This window comes from Nicotiana attenuata, unplaced genomic scaffold (assembly GCF_001879085.1).
Source record: "Nicotiana attenuata strain UT unplaced genomic scaffold, NIATTr2, whole genome shotgun sequence".
Taxonomy (NCBI): domain Eukaryota; kingdom Viridiplantae; phylum Streptophyta; class Magnoliopsida; order Solanales; family Solanaceae; genus Nicotiana; species Nicotiana attenuata.
Genome location: NW_017670379.1, coordinates 261,719 through 286,428, shown reverse-complemented (window position 1 = coordinate 286,428; position 24,710 = coordinate 261,719). Strand labels below are relative to the sequence as shown.

At 41.1% G+C, this 24,710-nt stretch overlaps 1 protein-coding gene and 1 long non-coding RNA gene across 2 annotated transcripts; one reads left to right on the top strand and one right to left on the bottom strand.

Annotated features, from left to right (window-relative positions):
* Positions 1–3,972: 3,972 nt before the first annotated feature.
* LOC109238609 lies at positions 3,973–4,645 on the bottom strand. The gene is made up of 2 exons (XM_019405099.1): positions 4,592–4,645; positions 3,973–4,530 (listed from the first exon to the last, which is right to left on the bottom strand). Exons 1-2 carry the CDS (start codon positions 4,643–4,645, stop codon positions 3,973–3,975), a joined length of 612 nt encoding a protein of 203 aa, XP_019260644.1.
* Positions 4,646–21,575: 16,930 nt separating this feature from the next.
* LOC109238617 lies at positions 21,576–23,303 on the top strand. Its single transcript, XR_002069761.1, has 2 exons — positions 21,576–21,896; positions 23,042–23,303. It is a non-coding gene; the product is annotated as an uncharacterized LOC109238617 (long non-coding RNA).
* The last annotated feature ends 1,407 nt before the right edge of the window (positions 23,304–24,710 follow it).

Here is a 24,710-nt window from a genome sequence, read left to right as displayed (position 1 = left end):
TTTCAATACTCTTGAAAACTATGACTTTTCTTTAGATTTACCAATTTAAAAGATAATCATATCAAATCAAATTAAATAATAAGCAGTTGATACAAAAATACTTTACAACCATCCCAGAACCCGGTGTCACAAGTGCATGTGCAATTTCTAAGAAAAACTCGAATAAAGTACAACAGCTGTCCGAAATACAATTGGACAGAAAATAAATAAAATCCTGAGAGAGACTATACTAGCTACGGGTCTCCTCGAGGAAATACAGCTCACCTAGTCTCCGTGTCAATCATGCTGCTACGCCTGCTAAGCCATTAGTGGCGCATGTGCCTGTGCAACAAAAATGCACAGAAGTGTAGTATGAGTACAAAAAGAACGTGTACTCAGTAAGTATCCCGCCTAATGTCGAAGAAGTAGAGACGAGATGGCAACTTCGACACTTACTAAAGGTCCAATAATAATATTATTAAAGCGATGACTCACGGATTTTTTAAGAACAACAATAGATTCAAATGAATTACTAGATAGGTAAAAAGTTTCTTTTTATAAAAAGCCTCCAGATCCATAATCCTTTAATTAACAACTGTATCAAGTTGGGAGAGCAGCTACCAATGTCAATAAATATCATGGCAAGCAATATAAGAATGCGCAACTCACGCCGAGGTCGTACGGCCCGATCCAACATAAATGTAAAATGTGCACTGCCGAGGGCCGAACGACACGAACCATAGATGCATCTATTACCCCGCTCGCGAATCATACGTGCGACGCGGTCAAACTTAAATAAACAATCACCCTGCTCGCGAATCATACATGCGACGCAGGTACACGTAGTAATACACGCTCAAACAGCCAATTAAGAATTTATCGGGAACATTTATCCAAATAATAGCCAATACTCTTTTAACGATTTAAGAAAATGAAATTTAATCCTTTTAGAAATTCATTTATCAATTCGATAGGATTTAAGCAATTCAAACTATCAATAACATTACAAGTATTCTAAGTACAACATGCTTTTGGGTCCTAGACTACCCGGACAATAACATAATAGTAGCTACGCACGGACTCTCGTCACCTCGTGCGTACGTAGCCCCCACAAATAGGAGCACATTACCAATTAATTCACCTATGGGGACAATTCCCTCTTACAAGGTTAGAAAGGAGACTCACCTCGCTCCGAAGATCCATTACCGACCTTTCACGCCCTTCCGAAAACTCAAACTGATGCACAACGGTCCAAAACTAGCCAATAGTTATGCAAATCCATTAATATACGATAAACTACTCATATTAATCCAATTTATAACAATTCCCAACCCCAATCGGAAAGTTGAGAAAAATGCCCTCGGGCCCACGCGCCCGGATTTCAAAAATTTTCGAAGAATAAGTTTACCCATAGCCTCACGAACTCAAGTATATAATTTTCTCTAAATTCCATACCCAAAATCGTGGTCAAATTCCAAGAATATTAATTTCTAGGTCTTTCTACCAAAACCCCAAATTTCTACCAATTCACATGCTAAAATCTATACATAATCGATGTATTTAACTCAAGGATGGGATTGGCTTAACTTATCGTTGATGATGAATAATCCCACTTGAAGCTCTCCAAAATCTCCCACACCAAATGAAAAATAGGGGCGAATGACCAAACCCCAGATTTTCAAAAGAGCCACTGCCTCCAGCACTTTCCACACCTGCAGTCCTATGACCGCTTCTGCGGTTCCGCAGGTGTGGGACAACCTTCCGCTTCTGCGGTTATGCTCACTAGGCCTCCCTTCCGCTTCTGCACCTCGTCCACCGCAGGTGCGGTCCCGCTTCTGCGGCCCCACGACCATATCTGCGGTCTCTTCATTCCTGACCCCAAAACCGCATCTGCGCCGTCCTAGCCGCTTCTATGGCTCCGCACCTGCGGCGAAACCCTCGCAGGTGCGGTCATACCAGATACCAGCCACTTCAGCCTTTTCCAAAATTCCATTTTCGATCCGTTAACCACCCGGAATCCACCCGAGGCCCCCAAGACCCCAACTAATCATACCAACCAGTCCCAAAACACATTACAGACTTGCTCGAGGCCTCAAATCATAACAAACAATGCTAAAACCACGAATCGACCTCCAATCCAAGCTTTATGAACTTTAGAACTTCGAACTTCTACTCTCGATGTTTAAACCTATCAAATCACGTTCGATTGACCCCAAATTTTGCACACAAGTCATATTTGACATTACAGACCTACTCTAACTTCCGGAATAAAAATTCGAGCCCGATATCAAAAGTCAACTTCCGGTCAAACTCTTTAAAAACCTTCAACTTCTATCTTTAGCTAAATGACTCCAAAATGACCCACAGACCTCCGAATTCACTTCCGATAGCGCTCCCAACTCCAGAATCACCATACGGAGCTACTCCCTGACTCAGAATCCCAAACAGACATCGATAACAATGAAACGCACTTCAACCCAAACTTATAAAATTTCTTCCAAAATGCTAACTTCCACAATAGGCGCCAAAACGCTCCCGGGTCATCCAAAACCCGACCCGGACGTACGCCCGAGTCCGAAATCATCATACGAACCTGCTGGAACCTTGGAATCCTGATTCCGAGGTCGTTTACTCAAAAATCCGATCTTAGCTAATTCTTTCAACTTAAAGCTTCTGAAATGAGAATTTCCTCTCCAAGTCAACCCGAACTTCCCGAAATTTAATTCCGACCACGCGTACAAGTCAAAATACCTGAATTGAAGCTGCTCATGGCCTCGAACTACTGAACGGCGCGCTAGGGCTCAAAACGACCGGTCGGGTCGTTACAAATATAATACAACTAATTTTAACTAAACAATCAAAACAAACTTTGTTTGGGAAAACAATACAATACGATACAACTAACAACAACCATCCAAAGCTTACAAGTATTATACAAGTACTATAATTAAGTTACTATTTGTGTTTAACACTACAGGACCGACGTTTAAATTTGAGACCACCACTTATGCATATTAGGCCTCATGAACCCAACTAACGAATTAAATATTTCCTTCGTTCTTACTTAATTATCATATTTTTCTTAAATAGATATTTCAAAATACTTTTTGTTTTACAAGAATAAATAAACAATTAGTCGTACTTTTTCAATTTTACCCCGCTATTAATTGTTCTCAAAAATATCAAAGGTCGATTATATTGCATTTGAATTCTACCTTTGAAGAGACCAAAATGTGAATTATCATACCATTTTGATTCCTAGGCCTAGTTCTTTTAAATATTTAGTTACTTCATTAAGTTAAGCAACTGAAGGGTTAAGCGTTTAATTGGGATTTCAGATAGTGAGACCTATTTTGATATAGCTGACCATGACACACTGTATCCATCCTCTTTTCATCAATGAGCATGAGTTGTTCTTGCCGGACAAGTATCCATTCTGCACCATCCAACTTGGCTTCCTGGATTACTCTCAAATATGGTATCTCCACCTCTGCATGTATTACAGCTTCGGTGCCATATACCAACATGTATGGTGTTGCCCCGGTAGATATCCTCATAGTAGTGTGGCAACCAAGTAGGGCAAACAATAGTTTCTCATACCATTGCTTGTGATTGTCCACTATCTTTCGTAAGATCCTCTTAATGTTTTTGTTGGCTGCTTCAACTACTCCATTCATCCGTGGCATGTATGCTGTGCAATTACGATGAATTATTTTGAACTTCTCACAAATTTCCCTCATGGGATTGCTGTTGAGAATGGCAGCATTGTCATTTATGATTAACTCTGGAATCCCAAATCGGCAGACTATGTTGTTACATATGAAATCTTCAACACCTTCATTGTAACAGCCTTGTATGTGAAATCTTTGTCTCATTTGGTGAAGTAATCGATGGCTACCAAGATGATACGATGTCCATTTGATGTGGCCGGTTCTATAAGTCCAATTACATCCATGCCCCAAGTGGCAAACGACCAATGAGAACCCATTATGTTTAATTTATTTGGCTGAACCCGGATGAGATCCCCGTGAGTTTGACACTGGTGACATTTCTGCACATAGCGAATGCTATCCCTTCCACTATCATCCAAAAGTATCCAGCTCTTAGAATCTTCCTGGCTAGAGTGAAACCATTCATGTGAGGCTCGCACATTCCTGCGTGTATCTCTTCCAATAACTTTGTTGCTTTAGCAACATCTACACACCTTAACAGACCCATGTCTAGGATCCTCCTATATAGGACTTCCTCGTTAACGAAAAAGTGATTTTCTAGTCTCCTCAATGCTCGTTTTTGACTGTTAGTTACATTCTCTTGATATTCTCTTACCTCTAAGAACCTTTTGATGTCATGGTACCAAGGCTTTCCATCTGGCTCTTCTCCTACGTGGAAACAATATGCATGCTGGTTTGAGATCTCTATCTCGATGCGATCGATGTAATTCTTGTTTGGATATTGAATCATGGATGACAGTGTTGCAAGAGCATCGGTGAACTCATTCTGGATTTTGTGGACATGCTTGAACTCGATCTTGGGGAACTTCTTACGCAGTTCCTTTACACAATGAAAGTACGAAATGATCTTGACATTCTTAGTGGTCAATTCTGATTTTTACACAATCAGAATCTCCTATAGCCAAAAGTTCCTTGATATTCATGTCCGCCGCCATCGAGATCCCAATGATGCACATCTAATCAGCCATATTATTTATATGAGGGAACCTTATCTTAGCTAAAACCAGATAATGTTGTCCCGATTCAGAGATTAGGACTGCCCTGATTCCTACTCCCTTGAAATTTGTAGCCCCATCGAAAAACATCTTCCATCATAGGTACGACTTCTGAAATGTCCTCCCTAGTAAATAACACTTCATCATTTGGGAAATACATGGTAAGTTGCTCATAATCCTTGTCAAGAGTTTTCTGCGAGATGATCGGCCAATGCTTGTCCTTTGGTAGCCTTCTGCATCACGTGCACGTTGTCAAATTCATAGAAGAATCTGCAATTTGGCTAGCTTTCCCGTAGGCATCGACTTGTGGAAGATGTACTTGAGTGGGTTGAGTTTGGATATCTGTGGTATATTCCGACAAGTAATGTCTTAACTTCTGAGCGATCCAAGTCAAAGCACAACATGTCCACTCTAACAAGATGTAGATGGCTTCATATGGAATGAATTTCTTGCTCAGGTAGTATATAGCTTGCTCCTTCTTTCTAGTCTCGTCGTGTTGCCCAACCATTGCATTGACCAAGACGGATAATTATAGTAGCGGTGACTTCACACGTTCAGGAGGAACGAACACTGATGGACTAGATAAATACTCCTTGATTCTGTCAAAAGCTTTCTGGCATTCTTCTATCCATTTTATAGCGGCGTCTTTCTTCAATAACTTGAAAATCAATTTCCAGATTACTGTTGAATAGGCTATGACGGTGTAAATCAATCATCCAAGGAAACTCATTACGTCGTTCTTGCTATTGGGAGGAGGTAAGTCTTGAATAGCCTTGATCTTCGAGGGATCCAGCTCTATCCCCTTTCTACTGACAAAGAAACCTAACAGTTTTCTTTTAGGAACTCCAAATGCACACTTCACAGGGTTCATCTTCAAATTGTAACTTTGCAGCCGTTCAAAGAAGTTCCTCAAATCACTTAAATGATCCAAACTTTTGTGTGATTTAATGATGATGTCATCCACGTATACTTCAATCTCTTTGTGGATCATGTCATGAAAAAGAGTCGTCATGGCCCTCATGTAGGTGGCACCGACATTCTTATGACTGAATGCCATGACTCTGTAGCAATAAACCCTCTTATGGTGTGGTGAATGTTGTATTCTCTGCATCTTCTTTGTGCATGAGAATCTGGTGATATCCAGTGAGACAATCCACAAATGATTGTAAATCATGCTTCACACAGTTGTCAATAAGGATATGGATGTTTGGTAGAGGAAAGTCGTCTTTGGGACTTGATTTGTTGAGATCTCGATAATCCATGCATATCCTAATCTTCCCCTCCTTCTTTGACATTAGTACGATGTTCTCCAATAGGTTAGGGTAATTAGTGACCCTTACCACATTTGCTTTTATCTGCTTGATAACTTCTTCTTTAATTCTTAGACTAAAATAAGACTTGAATTTCCTAGGTCTCTGCTTGACTGGTGGCTTGGCGGGATCGGGGGGCAATCGGTGCCAGAGGATATCAGTACTTAATCCAGGCATGTCATCATACGACTAGGAGAATACATCGATGTATTGTCGGAGGAGCTCTACCAATTCTTCCTTATGTTCTGCCTTTAAGTGAATGCTGATTCGATTCTCTTTTACATCTTCTTCACTTCCCAGATTGATCACCCATGTCTCTTCGAGGTTGGGCTTCTTCTCACTTTCTAGCTGTTCGATCTCTTGTGGTAGGTTCTCGGGCATCATACTCTCATTGTACTCTTCGTATTCCAGATCGTTCTGCTCGAGGGTTTCGTAACGTGTCATAATCGCGGAACGTGGTTTTCTTCTTAATTTGATTGCGGAAAGGAAAATTTGAGTATAAATAAAATAAAAGATAAATTTTCAATGATTTTTAGGGAAATAATTGTTTTATTTCATAAAAGGGAATGTCTCAACGTTCAACGAGGTGGTTTAACAAAAAAGCACAGGCATGGTTCAAGCCTCAGACCATGCAGTTCTTAAAATTACTACAATTCCACACTACCAAGACACCCGGTTGTTGATACCCAATTTTTTCCTATATAACTTCCATGTACAAAATACTCTCAAAATAGCATATATATGCATATATAAGCATAGCTAAGCGTTTTGGCATTTTCCCTAATTTTTAAAGATTTTAAAATCAATTTATTATCCATTTTAGCAGTACAAAAATCAATAGTTATTCCCAAAATTATCATTTTGATGAATAACTTATTTTATTCTCATATTTACACCAAAATATAGTTAAGGTGATTTTTGTATATTTTTACAAATTTATTTGGTATTTAAAAGACTAAATTGCATATAATTGCAATTATAGCCTACTTTGAGATTAATAGCATTTTGTAATTGTAAAATTGAGTCCAGTATTTTTAAATTAATGTTTATATACTATTAATTGTTTCAGTACATTCAATTTGCTTTTTAAATCATTTTACTATTTTTATAAATAAAGGGGAAATTGGCTATTTAACATTTAGCCTAATCTTATTTCAAATATAGCCCCATTTCCTTTCAATTTTAACCCTTAAACTGACCCAACCCCAACCCCAATTAAACCAGCCCAATTCCATTTTTAACCCGGCCCCAACCCAATCCAAAAGCCCGCCCGGCTTATGCTTTTAATCCGAGCCGTTGATCATTTTGATCAACGGCCAGGATTCCTCCTTGCCATTTTTAACTCCCCACCATACCCTAATCCCCCATTATTCGTTTAGCCAGCCGCCTCTAAATACCCTCCCCCTCTCAAACTCTCTCGAATGTTGTTGAAACCCTAATCACCTTCTACCATTTTCAACCTCCAACTCACCGGAATCCATGGCCTCTCAGGCCAAGGATGGCCTATACTCACCTCCTATTACTCCTATGTGCCTGATACCTGAAGATTCGAGGCCAGACCTCGAAGGTCTTCACTCAGACCTTCGTCGACTCGAGGTTTCCGGCCATCTCCGGCCTTGCTCCGGCGTATCCTAGCCTTCTGAGTCTGATTCCGACCTTCTCCGACTCCGATCGGTGACTTTTCAATGCCTTCTCGTTCTAGGGTTCTTCTGAAACCCTAACCTTTCAAGGTTTTCTCCAATTCTTTTTAGATCTGTTGTGTATCTATGCTCTACTTGAGTTTTCAAATGATTTCCCTAATTTTTCTTTTGAAAATTACTTTCAAAACCATTATTTTCCGATTTAGGGTTTTCTGGAAAGTGCTTAAGTGTTTTATGATTTTCTTCTTTGTTATTCGTATTGTTTCTCTTACTGTGTTTCCTATATCATGTTCTCACTTGCTTTCTACTGTGTTCTTAAATTTTTTCTTTTACCATGTTCTTGTATGTTCTTTTACTGAGTTTTATACTCCATTCTTGAATGTTCTTTACTGTGTTCTATATGGTTCACGCTTGTGTTTCTTCTACCATGTTTTCCATATTATGTTCTCAAGTGCTTTCTACTATGTTCTGGTATTTCTTCTACTATGTCCTGCTATACTATACCTTTCTACTGTGTTCTTTGCTATTTTCCTTCTACTGATCCTTGTTTAGGTTTCTTCTGAAAAAAAAAACCTTAAGCATGTTTCTTCTACTCTTTCTACTGTGTTTGCATGTTTTCTCATGGGTTCCTGAAGGAAGCCTCTGAGCCTGTTTCGACTACTTGCCTCCTCATCCCTGCATTTGATGCTAGGTGGAAACCCTAGAATTTGGGGATTCCGCCGAGGTTTGATTATGTGAACTAAGGTTTTGTTTAGAACCCTTAACTCCTTCAGACTGACTTTGAGTCTCTGAACTAAGTTTTGACATCTTTTGTACAATTCTGAACTTTTTGCTAAAACTCTCCTACACCGGAGTTCCTACTGATTATACAATGGCTCGACAAGTTTCTTACATGTTTAATGTGTCTGTATGGTTTATATGTGATGAATCCTTCTTCAAAAAGGTTTTGAAACTAGTGATTGACTCAGAATTCCTTTTTAATAGGTCTAATTGATTGTTTGCGGATTTTCCTTAAGTTAAAACCTTTTCCATCTTTCTGACTCGGTTCATTCATACCAAATCTCAGGCCTTGTGATTTCGTGGCTGTTAATTGATTTTCTTTCCTTAAATTGTACAACCATGTATTTCAGAAACCCCGTCCTTAAATAACCTTTATGTATTTGCCTTCAATTGCATGTTTTACACAAGCGTTTGATTAATTTCTTTCCTTAATTGTTTTATACCCGTTTGAATTTGAATCCCTTAATTAAAGGGAGTCTTATGTAATTGATTGACAATCAGTCTTCAATTATTTTCTTACCTTATTTTCTCATGACTTTCACACTATAAATACACGACCCTTTTTTCACAAGGCACACACGATTGAACACACTTCAAACTATACGATTTCACAATCTCTTCTGAACTCTCACTTAAAAGTATTATGTCTTCCTGTCCGCACTTTGGCTTTTACAAGACTACTGCTTTTCTTACTTGTTTCCTTGAAACTGGTATGTCCTAAATTTAGTTTCAGTTTCTTCCCTTTGTAGTTGCTTTACAGTTGCTAAACTCTTGTCTACTTTGCTGTTCATGTTCAGTAGTTAAATTATATGTGTTTCTTTCCTTGTATCTTGCTTCTATTATGAAACCCCAGACCCCATTCCCCTATGTTTGCTGAGTTAAAGTTCATGGCCTGGCAGCATCCAAATTGCTGCCCAGGTTTGAACCTGACCTTCAATAGGTCCTAACTCCCAGTTTAAAGCTGACAGGCTGGTCAGGGGTGTGCCAGCATCCCAATTGCTGGGCATGACCACCAGCCTGCCATGGCCTTCCCTAATTTCCCCTCTATTGTTCTTACACTTACTTCTAGACTCTAAGTTCTGCCCCCTCCTATGAGCCTTGCCTTGGGACCTTGAGTTCCCTCTGAACTTGGACATTTGAGGGCTGGCCCTTCCACACTGCACTATAATTCTATAATGATATTTAGGATGTAAGCACTGCCTGGAGTTCATGAAGCTCCTTGGAACTTTGACACATCCCAAATAAGAGAAAGGCTTTGGAAATCTGATCTTTGGAAGTTGGTTTATTTCATGTATCAGACTAGTAGTCTGAATTAGGCTCTCCCTGGTTGGAATTTTAATTGCTGATGTAATTTACTTTTCTGGATTCATTCAAGTTGTAATAATTTGTAATAACTATGGGGAGTATAGTAAAAATGGGGGAGGGTCTCTCATGTTATGCATATGGAGTAGATATCATGCTTTAGGTTTACTTCTGCAATCAGAGCCTGTTCATTACTGCATTAGAAATCATGCCTATAAGTTTATTCATTACTGCATTTGAAATCATGCCTATAAGTCATTTTATTATGCAATTAGAAATCATGTCTATAAGTTTATCTGCATTTAGAAATCCTGTCTATAAGTTCATTCGCATCTGCATATAAAAATCCTGCCTATAAGTTTATTCATTACTGCATATAAAAAATCCCGCCTATAAGTTTATTCATTACTGCATATAGAAATCCTGCCTATAAGTATATTCATCTGTATATAGAAATCCTGCCTATAAGTTATTCATCTGCATTAGAAATCATGTCTGTAAGTTTCTGCACTTCTGCATATACACATGAGGCAAACAGTTTATAGGTTAAAATAAATCGGTTGCATCCTAGAAACCATGCTTATAGGACTCCTGCACTTATGTAACAATCAGTAGTAAATGTCGTTTAATATCTACAGAATTTGTTTGTTTCTAAAATCAGTAATCTTTCTTTTAAATCAGTACGCCTTCTGCAATGTTAGATATCATGATTACAGGCCTCATCTAGGCAAACCTGTAGGTAATTAATCAATTATACCAGTCTTTAATAATTACAACCAGCAGACAGATCTAATTCGGACTTCTTATCTGAAAATATGTGATGTATCAGCCACCCTTCCTACGTTAAGTTTAATTAAAGACCTAACCAGTATTTGAAAGCCATGCTAAATAATTTGCTGCTTTGAATGAGGAGGCCTACTTGAGCCTTAACTGCTATGTGCTTCCCCATAATCTGTCTTATGTGTTTTGTTTGTCGCTCTAGAATTTTATCCTTTTAAATCATACAAAACCCACATCTCCCTTCCCTTTAGGACTAGTAGTCCCAAATTCCTCCGGGACTGATAGGATTGGGGCGGGTACTAGCATGCAATAAGTAACGAAACCATTCCGCGTTTAATACCTTAACGGGGTGGGAAAGGGTAGATATGGATATGATGACCGGTGCGCTAATACCACGTGTAGCCCCTCTTTGAGGAGTGATTACCGGGTATTGCATTGATGTGATCCATATTATTTGTAAACCTAGGACCCCCTTCCCTTTATTTGTTTATTTATCACTTTTTTTCAGAATTTTCAAGCTTGTTTTCTCAAAATTCGAGCCCCTTTCTGTTTTCTTCAAAGTTTAACTTATCTGCAAACTTTAATATGACAATCCCTCATATCTGAAGCCCTTATTTGCTTATTTGTTAGTTGTACTTGAAGTCACAATTATAACATGGCCGGGAACCACACTAGTGGATCTTGAGGGGTGCCTAACACCTTCCCCTCGAGATAATTTCTAGCCCTTACCCAAACTCTGGTTCTTCAAACTCAAACCCTTTTTAGTGTCCTAATGCACTTAATCATTAGGTGGAGACTCTTCGAACTCCAAAACCCAATTCCCAAAAGGGAACGAGTTGTCCCCCAAAATTTCGTAAACCCGATTTCGCCTTTAAGAAAAAGGGGGCATCGACAGCATGGCGACTCTGCTGGGGAATTCTTTAGGCTTTTACCATTTCATGTTATTTGTGACTTTATTGTTTATTTATTGCCTTTATTTAATGTCTTTATCTCTATTCTACTACGAATCTGACTTGACTCTTTATTTTTTTTTCTTTAATGCCTTTACCGCTTTCCTTCGATACTGTTGTAATTATGAGCAATTATTGTAATCATTACTTTATGAACGTGCAAATACGTGACAACTTGTTACATTCTTGTAAATTGCATCTTCCACATCATATTCCACTCATGCCAAACAAAATAGCATAGCAACGCTTATAATTAGTGGTTGCGCCCTTCCGATATTACACCCCCTAAATTTGGCAAAGGCATATTTGCGGTAAAACCAGTCGATCAGTGGTGCAGTCGACGGTTCCGTGCCTTTCCCTCTTGAAATGTCCGCTCAAGGGTACCGGTCTAACACCCTATAGAAACCTTACTCTGTTCAAATGTGCATGCATCACTGTCAAACCTAGCCGAGTCAGTTATGTTGTCCGCATAACGACTCTTTAAGATAGCCTTGCCCAAAGTCCACTAGGTTTCCCTGAAACCCAAACGGACACCACCACGTTCTGTGCATTTATTTGGAGAACTAAATGCTGCTATGCTAATTATTGGTTTAAATAGTCGAGTTCGGCGGGGGAAAGGGTCTAACACTTTGTTTTGCAGAAAATGAGGCATGAAGTCCCCAGATTCGGCATGGTAACCCACATCCACCCAAGGTTGCTAAGCTGGTAGGAAGACCTTCACTCCAGTGATTAGACCCTCGTCCGCAAATATTTGGGAAATTTGCCTTCTCTTTTGGAAATCCAACCCGACAACAAAATCATAGAGGCTGCAACTCTATTCTGGGATTGTGATAGATCGGTGTTCCGCTTCGGAGACCTTGAAATGGCACCTTTGCTCGAGGAAATGGGAGGATTAGCTGGTATTCCATGGGAGAGTCCGGGTTTGCTTATGCCAAAAAATCGCAAGGGTATGGGTTTTCTCAAAATGATGGGACTAAAGAATAACACATACCTGACCTGCTTGAAGGATTCCTACATTCCTTTCGACTATCTGTACAAGAGGCACGGCCATAGCAAGTCCTAACGCACTTACCCGGATGAATTCGCCCTCACATTATTGGGGCATATCCACAGAAGAGTCTTTGTCTTTATGTTCTGCTTTTTGGGGATGATAGTATTTCCTATGAAGAAGGCTAGGATCCATACCATACTGGCCATGGTCACCAAGACCTTAATGGAAGGAATTGGCAGGCATCCTTTTAGCATAGTACCTATGATCATTGCTGAGATATACCTAGCCTTGGAAAAGTGTCAGCGAGGGGCCAAACACTTTGAAGGTTGCAACTTATTACTTCAACTCTGGCTCATGGAACACCTCCAGAGGGGTGAATATCGGCAAGAGATTGTACGTAGAGACTGGGATGATCATATCGCCTTCCATCAGCCAAGGCGAATGAACTATATGCTTAACATGTTTGCCCAACCAGAAGACGCTAAAGGGTGGGTAGAATTGTTTGAAAATCTGAAAGAGGACCAAGTGTAGTGGATGTTCGAATGGTTCCGTACTGAAGAGTTCATCGTTCGATCTCGGGATGCATCGTTTGTTATACTTATCGGTCTGAGAGGAAATTATCCTTATGTCCTCTTCCGAGTCATGAGGCAGGCAGGAAGAAAGCAGGTTATACCAAGGGCCGACAAGATGGGTCACTTCAGGGCCGACTTTCAAGATAACGATAGCCCTTATAACTGCCAAGCTCAGCACATGTGGCACTGTAAAATCATCTTGGGGAAAGATTCTATTGAGCCGGATAGATATCACGCTGGTTGTTCGCCATACTACTCAGTTTGGCTGGAGGATAATCATGATGGCTTGGGACAACCAGGGTTTGTTCGAGGTCATAGGGTCATCGACAATAAGGCTGAGGTGCAGGTTATGTACAACCAATTGCGCAAGAGGATTCGGGAATGCTAGAGTGAGCATCGAGAAATTCAAGAAGCCCATCAAAAGCTGATTGAAGAATGGCAAGATATGGCTGTCAGCGCCAACAAGAGACTAGGGTATCTGGAGCAGGGTTTAGTGGAGCTAGATGATTGAAAACTGCCAGAATGCTGAAGGAAACGAAGGAGGACACTTGGCTAGAGCCTACTTGCTGCTGGGACTGCGTGAGCTGGTGAAGCTGTTCGATGGAGCTAAAGAGGCCGAGTCTGGGGAAGGTCCTTCTGGGACCAAGTAGTTAGGAGTGTTTCCTTTGCTTTGAATGTAGTAAGGCCAATGGCCATTAGTGACATTTTATTTTCCGCAATTTTAGTGTCGTTTGGGGATTCGTCTTATTTTTATCAATAAAATGAGGCATTTACCATTATAAGTTCTCTAAATCAACCTGTCGCTAGGCCTACCTCGGGCACAACGAGGCTCCCAAATTAGGACACGATTTATATTCTTGCACTATGTGTTTAAATATTGCAACGTTTTCTTCTCACGATCCGCACTAACTTGTTACCTTTTTGTTTTATTCCCCGTCCCCAAAGGTTAGTTCGTGTACTCTGGCATCGTCATCATATTCCACAAGATCTAAGGGCCCGCCACCTCCTCCTCCTCTGAGTCCTATCAGAAACAAAAACAAGGGAAAAATGGAAGATTTGAGCAACATCAGGAAGGAGAACTCAGTTTAAAGGGTAGAGGTTCCCCAGGGTATTCAGGTTTCCAAGGAAAGTGCCACCCAGCTCGAACAGAAGTTATTGAAATTTGAGGAAGAACTGGACCAAGTTTAGAATTTGGCAAGCTTGTCATTTTCCCTCACTACCCCAGATGTCAACTTCCCCAACACTCAAAATCCCACACCTCCTTAAAACATCCCAAAACCACAGAACCAATCCACTTCCCATCACCACTGCAACACATGCCACACTTCAAGCAACACCCCACTGCTCATCCCTGAACCACTAAATTCCACAAACGATCATCACCATATCACCCCCATCTATGTGGAAACCATACCACACCCCATTCAGCCTGAGTTTGATGACAAAGACTCTCTTATCAAGAATCTGGCCGCAGAACTCAAGAAGCTGACTAGCCGAGTTCAGGGTAAGCAAGGGGATCGAGGGACTGAATTACGAAGACCTTTGCATTCAACCAGATGTCGAACTGCCCGAGGGGTACAAACCTCCCAAGTTCGAGATGTTCGATGGCGCCGGGGATCCCAGAGTTCATTTGAGGACATACTGCGACAAGCTGGTCGGAGTAGGAAGGGATGAAAAGATTCGCATGAAGCTCTTTATGAGAAGTCTGAAAGGGGATGCTCTATCTTGGTACATTAGCCAAGACCCGAAGAAGTGGTCAAATTGGGTAAGTATGGCATCCGATTTCATGGACAGATTCAGATTCAACACGGAGAATGCACCAGATGTGTTCTACATCCAGAACTTAAAGAAGAAACCCACGGAGACATTCCGCGAGTATGCTAATCGTTGGAGATCAGAAGCCGCTAAGGTCAGGCCGGCTTTAGAAGAAGAACAAATGAACAGGTTTTTCGTCCGGGCTCAGGACCCACAGTATTATGAGAGGTTGATGTTGATCGAAGGCCAGAAATTTTCCGACATCATCAAACTAGGGGAGAGGATCGAGGAAGGCATCAAAAGTGGTATGGTCACTAACTTTGAAGCATTACAGGCTACCAACAAGGCTCTACAGTCTGGTGGCACGTCCAAGAAAAGGGATGTGAGTGCCGTGATGGTTGCACAGAGAACAAAATCCCCAATAAAATACCAAACCTACCCAATACCCCCTCCTACATATCAACCTACCTCAAATTACCCAGCACCTTTGCCTTCTTACCAAGCTCCACCGCCTACTTACCAAACATCCCCACCTCCCGCATATCAGCCTACTTCACCCAAATACTCCCAACCTGCACACGTCTATCAAGCCTACAATACCCAACAAGCTCACTATCAATCACCTCGCCAAAATTTCCCTAGACCCCGACCAAACTTCGATCGCAGACGTCCCAAACAATACACCGCCATTGCCGAACCAATCGACCAGCTGTATGAAAGGCTTAAAGCTGCTGGTTACGTCACCCCTATCCCTGCCATAACTCCAGAAAACCCTTCCCAATGGATCAACCCAACCAAAACCTGTGCATACCATCCGGCATGAAGGGGCATACCATTGATGAGTGCCGCTCCCTGAAGGATAAGATTCAGGCTTTGATTGACAACAAGATCATTGTGGCAAAGGAGCCTACTCCGAATGTCCGCAATAACCCTCTTCCTAACCACAAAGGCGGAGGCATTCACATGATCGAGATAGAAGATGATTGGGACCCGAAAGGGTCGATCGGATTAATCGCTGAAGGTGACGAGCCAAAGAAACCGACAGTCACACTTAATCCGATTGTAGTCCAGATCCAGCCCTCTGAAGACGCTGAAGTGAACATGTCCATACCACTCGATCTTGAAACACCATCTTCTGCAAAGACGCCAGGACCAATTGAGGTTGAGTTTGGGTCCCCAAAGGCACCTGCGCCATTTGAAGTTGCTGTGTTACCTCCCAAAGCAAGGGTACCCATCTCAGTGGCAATGTCAGCCATGGCACCATTCTATACGAAGACCATCCCCTGGGATTACACAGCCGAGGCAAGGAGAAAAGGAAAAGCCAAAACCGGAGAAGCAGTTGCGGCGCAGGATATGACAAGAACCGGCAGGATTTGTACTCCGGAACATTTAGCCGAATCAAGTAAGCAGGCCTCTGGATGGCCTATTGAAACTGGGCCCGATGATCTCTGGAAGAAGATACAAGCAAAAGAGTACTCAGTCGTTGACCAACTGAATAAAACATCGGCACAAATCTCCATCCTAGCTCTACTGCAAAGCTCCGATGCACATAAGAATGCCTTGTTGAAGATACTGAGTGAGGCATATGTACCCAGCAACATAACTGAAGGAGAAATAGCGAACATGGTAGGACAAGTATTGGAGAGTCACAAGATCACTTTCCACGAAGATGAGCTGCCGCCGGAAGGGCTAAGCCACAACAAAGCATTTCACATCACTGTGCAGTGCGAGGATCATTTCATCACTAGAATTCTGATTGACGAAGGGTCCAGCCTCAATATTTGTCCATTGGTGACTCTCAGAACATTGGGGAAGAGCCTGCATGAGATCAAGGATGAAGCCATCAATGTCAAAGCTTTTGATGGTTCCCAAAGGTTCACTATTGGGGAAATCAATTTGTGTCTACAAATGGGACCGACTTGGTTCGACGTTGACTTTCAAGTAATAGACGTCCCAGCATCTTACAACTTGCTTCTGGGACGACCTTGGATTCATGCCGCTGGGGGTGTAGCATCAACCCTACACCAGGCAGTGAAGTTTGAGTGGAATCACCAATAGGTGATTATTCACGGCGACGGTAGCAATCCCATAGACAGTCGCCAGACCATCCCGGCAATCGGAGGAAGAAGGAAGATAGGCGGAGAAACTTACCATCACATTGAGCGAGTCAACGCCGTGGACAAGGATAAATGGTGGGATAACAAGATTGAAAGTATACTGAACTGGAGCGGATATGAACCTGGCAAGGGACTCGGCAAGAACCTCCAGGGAATCACCAAACCTATCAAGCTGAAGAAACATGGTACCACGATATGAATACACTTGGGAGGAGTTCTGGCGCGCCATGGCGCAATCCCTACTATCTGCTGGAATAAGAGGTTGTTAAAGAAGTTAGGGATTTTGAGAATAGACGTAAGTCCAACTTGGACGAGACTGAGGTTGTTAACTTGGGAGATACAGAAAATGTCAAAGAAACGCGCACCAGTGTTCATCTGTCACCATCAGAAAAGGAAGAGTACACGAAATTCCTAAGGGAATATGAGGACATATTCGCCTGGTCGTATGATGATATGACTGGTCTCAGTACATCTATTGTAGCTCACAAATTGCCAACCGATCCAACATGTCCCCCGGTAAAGCAGAAGCTCAGGAAGTTCAAACCTGACATGAGTTTGAAATCAAGGAAGAAGTCACCAAGCAAGTCAAAGCCAAAGTTCTCAGGGTAGTAGAGTATCCAACGTGGTTAGCCAATATTGTGCCAGTACCTAAGAAGGACGGGAAGGTTAGAGTCTGTGTCGACTACCGGGACCTCAACCGGGCCAGTCCGAAGGACGACTTCCCCTTGCCAAGCATACACATTCTAATTGACAATTGTGCCAAGCATGAACTGCAGTCATTCGTCGATTGTTTTGCTGGGTATCATCAGATATGGATGGATGAGGAAGACGCGGAGAAAATCGCTTTCATTACACCGTGGGGAATGTATTGTTGCAAGATGATGCCATTCGGGTTAAAGAATGCTGGGGCCACCTACATGAGGGCCATGACTACTATTTTCCATGACATGATACACAAAGAGATCGAGGTATATGTAGACGACGTCATCATCAAATCCAAAAGAGCCACTGACCACATGGAAGATCTGAGGAAGTTCTTCAACAGACTGAGAAGGTACAATCTGAAGCTGAACCCCGCCAAGTGTGCATTCGGGGATCTCGCCGGAAAACTACTTGGGTTCATTGTGAGTCGCTGAGGAATAGAACTGGATCCATCAAAGATTAAAACCATCCAAGAATTGCCACCACCAAAGAACAAGAAAGAAGTTATGAGTTTCTTGGGAAGACTTAACTACATCAGCCGGTTCATAGCTCAGTCCACTGTCATTTGTGAGCCAATCTTTAAGATGTTGAAGAAGGACTCCGCTACCAAATGGACTGATGATTGTCAGAAAGCCTTCGACAGAATCTAGGAGTACCTGTCAACACCACCAGTTTTGGTTCCACCTGAACCAGGTAGACCCCTACTACTCTACCTTGCAGTGTTGGATGGAGCGGTCGGTTGCGTTCTTGGGCAACATGACGAAACGGGGAGGAAGGACCAGGCCATCTATTATCTCAGCAAGAAGTTCACCCCGTACGAGGCCCGGTATTTTCTGTTGGAACGCACTTGTTGTGCTCTGACTTGGGTAGCTCAGAAGCTGAGGCACTATTTCTGTGCCTATACTACGTATCTCATATCAAGAATGGATCTGCTGAAGTACATCTTTCAGAAGCCCATGCCCACTGTCAAGCTGGCCAAATGGCAAATCCTGCTGAGTGAATTCGACATCATCTATGTGACTCAGAAAGCAATCAAAGGACAGGCATTAGCAGATCACCTCGCTGAAAACCCTGTGGATGGAGAATACGAGCCTCTGAAGACGTATTTTCCTGATGAGGAGGTATCCTTCATAGGAGAAGATATCGCAGAATCCTATGACGGTTGGAGAATGTTTTTGATGGAGCAGTAAACGGCATAGGAGCAGTCCTAGTATCAGAACCGGTGTTTGCGAAGCTCAGATTCCCATGCACCAACAACATGGCCGAATACGAAGCCTGCATCTTAGGGCTCAAGTTGGCTATTGACATAAACGTTCGGGAGTTGCTAGTGATTGGGGATTCAGACCTGCTTATACATCAGGTCCGAGAAGAATGGGCAACCAAGAATTCCAAGATACTTCCTTATCTGCATCACGTACAGGAGTTGAGGAAGAGATTCACAAAGACAGAGTTCCAGCATGTCCCTAGAGTCCAGAATGAGTTCGCCGACGTATTGGCTACCCTATCGTCCATGATACAGCACCCGGACACAAATTTCATTGACCCTATTCCTGTGAAAATCCATATTCAGCCAGCTTATTGTGCTCATATCGAAGAAGAAGCCGACGGAAAACCTTGGTTTCATGATATCAAGGAATATTTAGCCACAGGGGAATATCCATAACTTGCAAACGCTACTCAGAAGCGCACACTTCGAAGGTTATCCAACAATTTCTTTCACAGTGGAGGAATCCTGTACACGAGGACGCCCGATTTGGGATTATTAAGGTGTGTCGACGCAAAGGAAGCATCCAGGCTATTGGAAGAAATTCATGCAGGGACCTGCAGCCCACATATGAACGGTTTTGTCTTAGCCAAGAAAATACTCCGAGCTGGTTATTTTTGGATGACTATGTAGACGGACTGCATCCAGTACGTCCGAAAGTGCCATCGCTGTCAGATACATGCAGATATGATAATGGTGCCTCCTAATAAGCTTAATGCAACAAGTTCGCCATGGCCGTTCGCCGCTTGGGAATGGATGTTATCGGACGTGCCGAGCCTGCCGCGTCAAACGGACACAGTTTCATTCTAGTGGCAATTGATTATTTCACCAAATGGGTTGAAGCAGCATCATACAAGGCAGTGACCAAGAAAGTCGTGGCAGACTTTGTCTGCGACCATATCATTTGTCGGTTCGGTATCCCAGAGTCAATCATTACTGATAATGGTTCCAATCTCAACAGTGACCTGATGAAAGCAATGTGTGAAATATTCAAAATCAAACACAAGAATTCTACAGCCTACAGACCTCAGATGAATGGAGTTGTAGAAGCGGCCAACAAGAATATCAAGAAGATACTAAGGAAGATGATAGAAAAACATAAGCAGTGGCACGAGAAGCTATCATTCGCTTTATTGGGGTACCGCACCACAGTTCGCACATCAACCAGGGCAACTCCCTATATGTTGGTTTATGGTACAGAGGCAGTCATTCCCGCCGAAGTAGAGATTCCCTCCCTGAGGATCATACAGGAAGCAGAACTCGACGATGCAGAATGGGTAAAAAGTCGATACGAGCAGTTAGCTCTTATAGATGGAAAAAGAATGAATGCAGTTTGCCATGGTCAACTTTATCAGAACAGAATGTCCAGAGCCTTCAACAAAAGAGTCAAACCAAGACAGTTTACACCGGGGCAGCTGGTGTTAAAGAAAATCTTCCCGCATCAAGATGAAGCCAAAGGGAAATTCTCTCCCAACTGGCAAGGTCCGTACATGGTTCATCGAGTTCTAACAGGAGGAGCCATCATACTCGCAGAAATGGATGGAGAAGTTTGGCCAAAACCAATCAACTCAGATGCAGTCAAGCGATACTATGTGTAACCATTTATGATATCATTATGTAATTTGAACTACGTCTGACCTGATTCCCGTTTAAGAGGGGATACGTAGGCAGCCTTATGGGTTCGGTCACAATTCAATAAAAAAAATTCATTTCCCCCGCTATTGGAAACTGGGGCAGAATTTTGAGGAGGACCCTCAAACTTCCGAAGTTGATCTTCAGCCATTCACCAACACACAGCCGTCAGAAGCACCAGCCCAGTAAACTGGGGCAGAATTTTGAGGAGGACCCTCAAAGTTCCGGAGCGAGAGAGGTTGCAATGTCTTGAACCGCGTCGCAGTCATCGATTCACCTAAAAGAAAACTATTTTTTTATGTATTTACGTTACACTTTTAGTAAATTGTGCATGACTACTATCAAAATTGCTTTGTTTAGCAACGCTACCCCAATAAAAACAAGAGCCGAGCAAAACAAGCGAGGTCCACAGGAAGACGGACTAACCTTCCTCCTTTACAAAACTCACGATTGTTCTTTGGATGCAGGCACCCAAGACATAAAATCATCATATACGATTACATACTCATACTTTTTCAGGAATACAACTCTCAGAATCATCGCCTATTTACAATTGCTATCCGTACGAGACATCCCCAGCAACCACAATACAGCAATCCGCTATCAGCTATCATCTATTAGCTAAGAGATTTCATTATTATTCGCCTTTATTTTCTTCATTGCATAAGGCTACTATTCTGCCTTCCGAGACTAAGCTCTATCTCCATAATTGCATAAGGCTACTATTCTGCCTTCCGAGGTTAAGCTCTACCTCCATCTGCATTTCTTGCATTGCATAAGGCTACTATTCTGCCTTCCGAGTAAGCCCAAGGAACCTAAACCCTTTCATCAGCTTTTCCCAACGTTCTTCTTCCTCTTTTTACCAAAGGCCAAAATCTTCCCTAACCCAACATAGCAAATGCTTTAAAAATTCCATGGCTCCAACGTTCAAATTGGAACGGCCAATTTGATTCAAATTTTTTTTTTTGGTTCAAAATCCCGCCCAAAATTAACCCTAATTTTTTTCTTATAAATAATGGCATTGGGAAAACGATTTGGAAGGGTTTTATGGTCGCTGCCTTCAAAGAAGCTTCAGCCCCCTCCTTTAACCTTAAGCTCGGAGCCGCCCCTTTCACCCCAAAATTTGAGAGTTTCAGCTGCCCCATTTACTAGAGAAACACTTCTGTCCATCGCTGCATATGATTCTCAAACTTACTGCTTTTCGCTCCCACCTTTACTCCTTTAAAACACTCTCTAAAATCCTAACTTTTCGTTTGATATTTCTCGCCTCTATTGGTTGATTTTTTAGTCAAAGCAGAGGTGTTTTGGTATTTTTCCGGAATCGTTCGAAGTAGTTAGTTCGAGGTCGGAGTCCGATAAATCCAAGACCCTCGCCCAGTTCACTGCCCTGCAAAAGGTCCGTATCTTTCTTTTTTATGGAATTTATAGAATGTTCATGTTTCAGTATCTATTTGGCAATGAGCTCTAAATGTTCTGATACTTTATCTTTTATCTGGGGTGCTTTTGTTGATTTTTTGACATTGTTCTATTTCAAGTCGTCATTTTGTGTTCTATGATTCATTGGAAATCATGGGTTAGAAAACTTTATTTGCTGTATAAGTATTAGAAACATGTGCTAGAACTCTCTCTTTATTAGAAAGTATATATATTAGCTTGTTCAAATCGTCGCTAGGTTTGAACCCTTTTCGGAATCTCTGTGCGCATAACATGTTAAGACTTGTATTGATACTTAAATAGACAATATATATTTATGTGCTAAAGTTACTCCATAATTTCAATAGTATTCTGTTCAAATATAGGACATAGCTCTTAGCCTACTGTCAACCTGACTTAATGACATGAAATAAGATTAGTATTTTGGTACATAGTATTTAATTTTCTTTTCATAATATGAAAGAAAGTACTTATAAGAATGTGTATCAGCTAGTAGAATCCAAGTGCTATGTTTGAGGTTCGTATGATATGTAAAGAAAATATCTTCTTGTACAAGTATGTGATTTTCTGATTCTGTTATTTCATCTCTCCCAATTATTAGAAACCAGAACTTTATCTTTATGGATCATTAAAATTAAAAGGAAACCTAGAAAAGGGCGTAAATAAAGTTTATGTCACCTGTGATTCATCAATTTGCCGGGTACATGAAATTATGCATTTTTTTTTACAAAGACATGTTAGGTAGTATTTTTAGGATTCTTCCTTTGAGGTATTTTAAAGTCACAGTTTCTTTGTAGCTAAAGTTTGGCAGAATGTTGTGTATGAATTTAAAAGGTATTTGATGTTGTTTAGGAAGTATCAATTTAGATTTAGTTCTTTTTTTTCTTTTGCTTCTCATCTAAATATACGATATTAGAACATATCTATATTCTGAAACACTATTTAGAAAATAGAGTCATTTGTCCTGTTGTGAGCTCTTATGATTCGATGCAAGTTGATATTTTGATTCATGTCTGTTCTTCCTCATTTTTTATACTTATCCTATATTTCCTCTTTCTAATTCATGCTTTTTCTCCTTTTTGTATATGCACTTGGAGCAAAATATAGAGTCTTAATACAAGACTCGCCAATATACCTCGAGCATGGCGTCATATCTCATATTCCTAAAATGCATTGGATAGCAAGAAAACAAGCAGAACGCTTGGGGGCGCCTATGGCGTCTTTCTTACTTTTTTCCCCTTTTGCCATTCATTCTTGTCTAGTTTTTGCGATCCTTGATTTATTTGTGTGTTTTGGTTTTATCGCAAGGATGGAATTTTATAACATTTGGAAGTCGCCGTTTAAGTTAAAATTAATCTGTAGAATTTGTCAAGTATGAATATCAAGTTAGTATATTATAGCTTTTAGAATTACCTATCTTTTATCAGTTTGGGAACTAAGACTTTTCAGCCGAAACACATTTTGAAGAAGTATTTGTTAAAAGTGTTTTCCTCAAAACAATCATGCTGGTTGCCTGCCGCAAAAAAAAAAAAATGCGAGTTTTCATCAAGTTTCTGTATCTATTAATTGGCTAAATCGTAGCTGATTTACTCACGTCATTCGAACTTTTATCCCTTAAATTATTTGATCCTTTTACCCATGATTTCAAAATGGGCATAAGATTTCTTTCGAAATTACTACATATAAACCCCAAGTGGAATCAATATCAATTTTCTCCTTTTAAGTCTTGTCTAGAATTTAAAGAGATCATAATATTTTACAAATTTGAAATCCGAAATACTAGTATTTTTTAAAAGAAGTTATTTTTTCCAAGCTAATCCAATCATAAATATTTTTGGACTTGTGCTCAATTTTTGTGAGTTGAATTAGATTTTTAGAACTTCATATTTATATTTTTATAACAAAGTTCTTTTTATTAATTAACCTAAGTTTGGCCGGTTAACCATTTTTAGTGGATCTTAAAAGGTGCCTTACCCCTTCCTTTTGAGATAACTAGAACCCTTACCATAATCTTAAGATTAAGTAGACCATAAAACAGAGTTAACTTTAAGCACTACTTAGTTAAAATTGGTGTCCTAGTTCACCGTTAAAATAATTAGGTGGCGACTCTCTTTAATTAATTAAACCTCCAGAATTACCAATATGTTATACTCTAGTTTGACCCGTGTTAAAATGGGGTATAACAATCGCCACTTCATTTAAATCTCGCATCGGCTGAAATATCGCCATTTTTAAGTCTTGCATCGGCTGAAAGATCACCAAACCCCGCATTTCATGGGCTGAAAGATCGCCAAAATTGTCCAAAGGCGTCATCGTTCAGAGGCGCTATTTTCATAGCCCGAGAACATCATGCCATGGCCCGAGGACCCCACTTTTACCTCCGCATAGAATTATTCAAAGGCGTCATGGTTCGGAGGCATCATTCTCATAGCCCGAGAGCATCATTTCATAGCCTGCGAATCCTTTATTAAATGTTTCATGGCCCAGGACACCATGGTCCGAGGACGTCACCCTAACCATCCAAAGACAGCATTCATGGTCCAACGGGAACTTGCATCATGTTTATTTATGCACAACATATGAGCTCGTGTTGTTATTTACAGGTAAACCGGCCAGCAACGGCCGTGTCAGCAGGAGCGATCCCGCTCCAGTTTCCGCAGCTCTGTTAAACCCGTAGCAATACTACCCAATCCAAATATCTCGTCCGTTCTTGGAAAAATCTCCATCGGCATGTTCCGTCGGCGAGTCCTGAACTACATACGGCCTGATTCCTGTA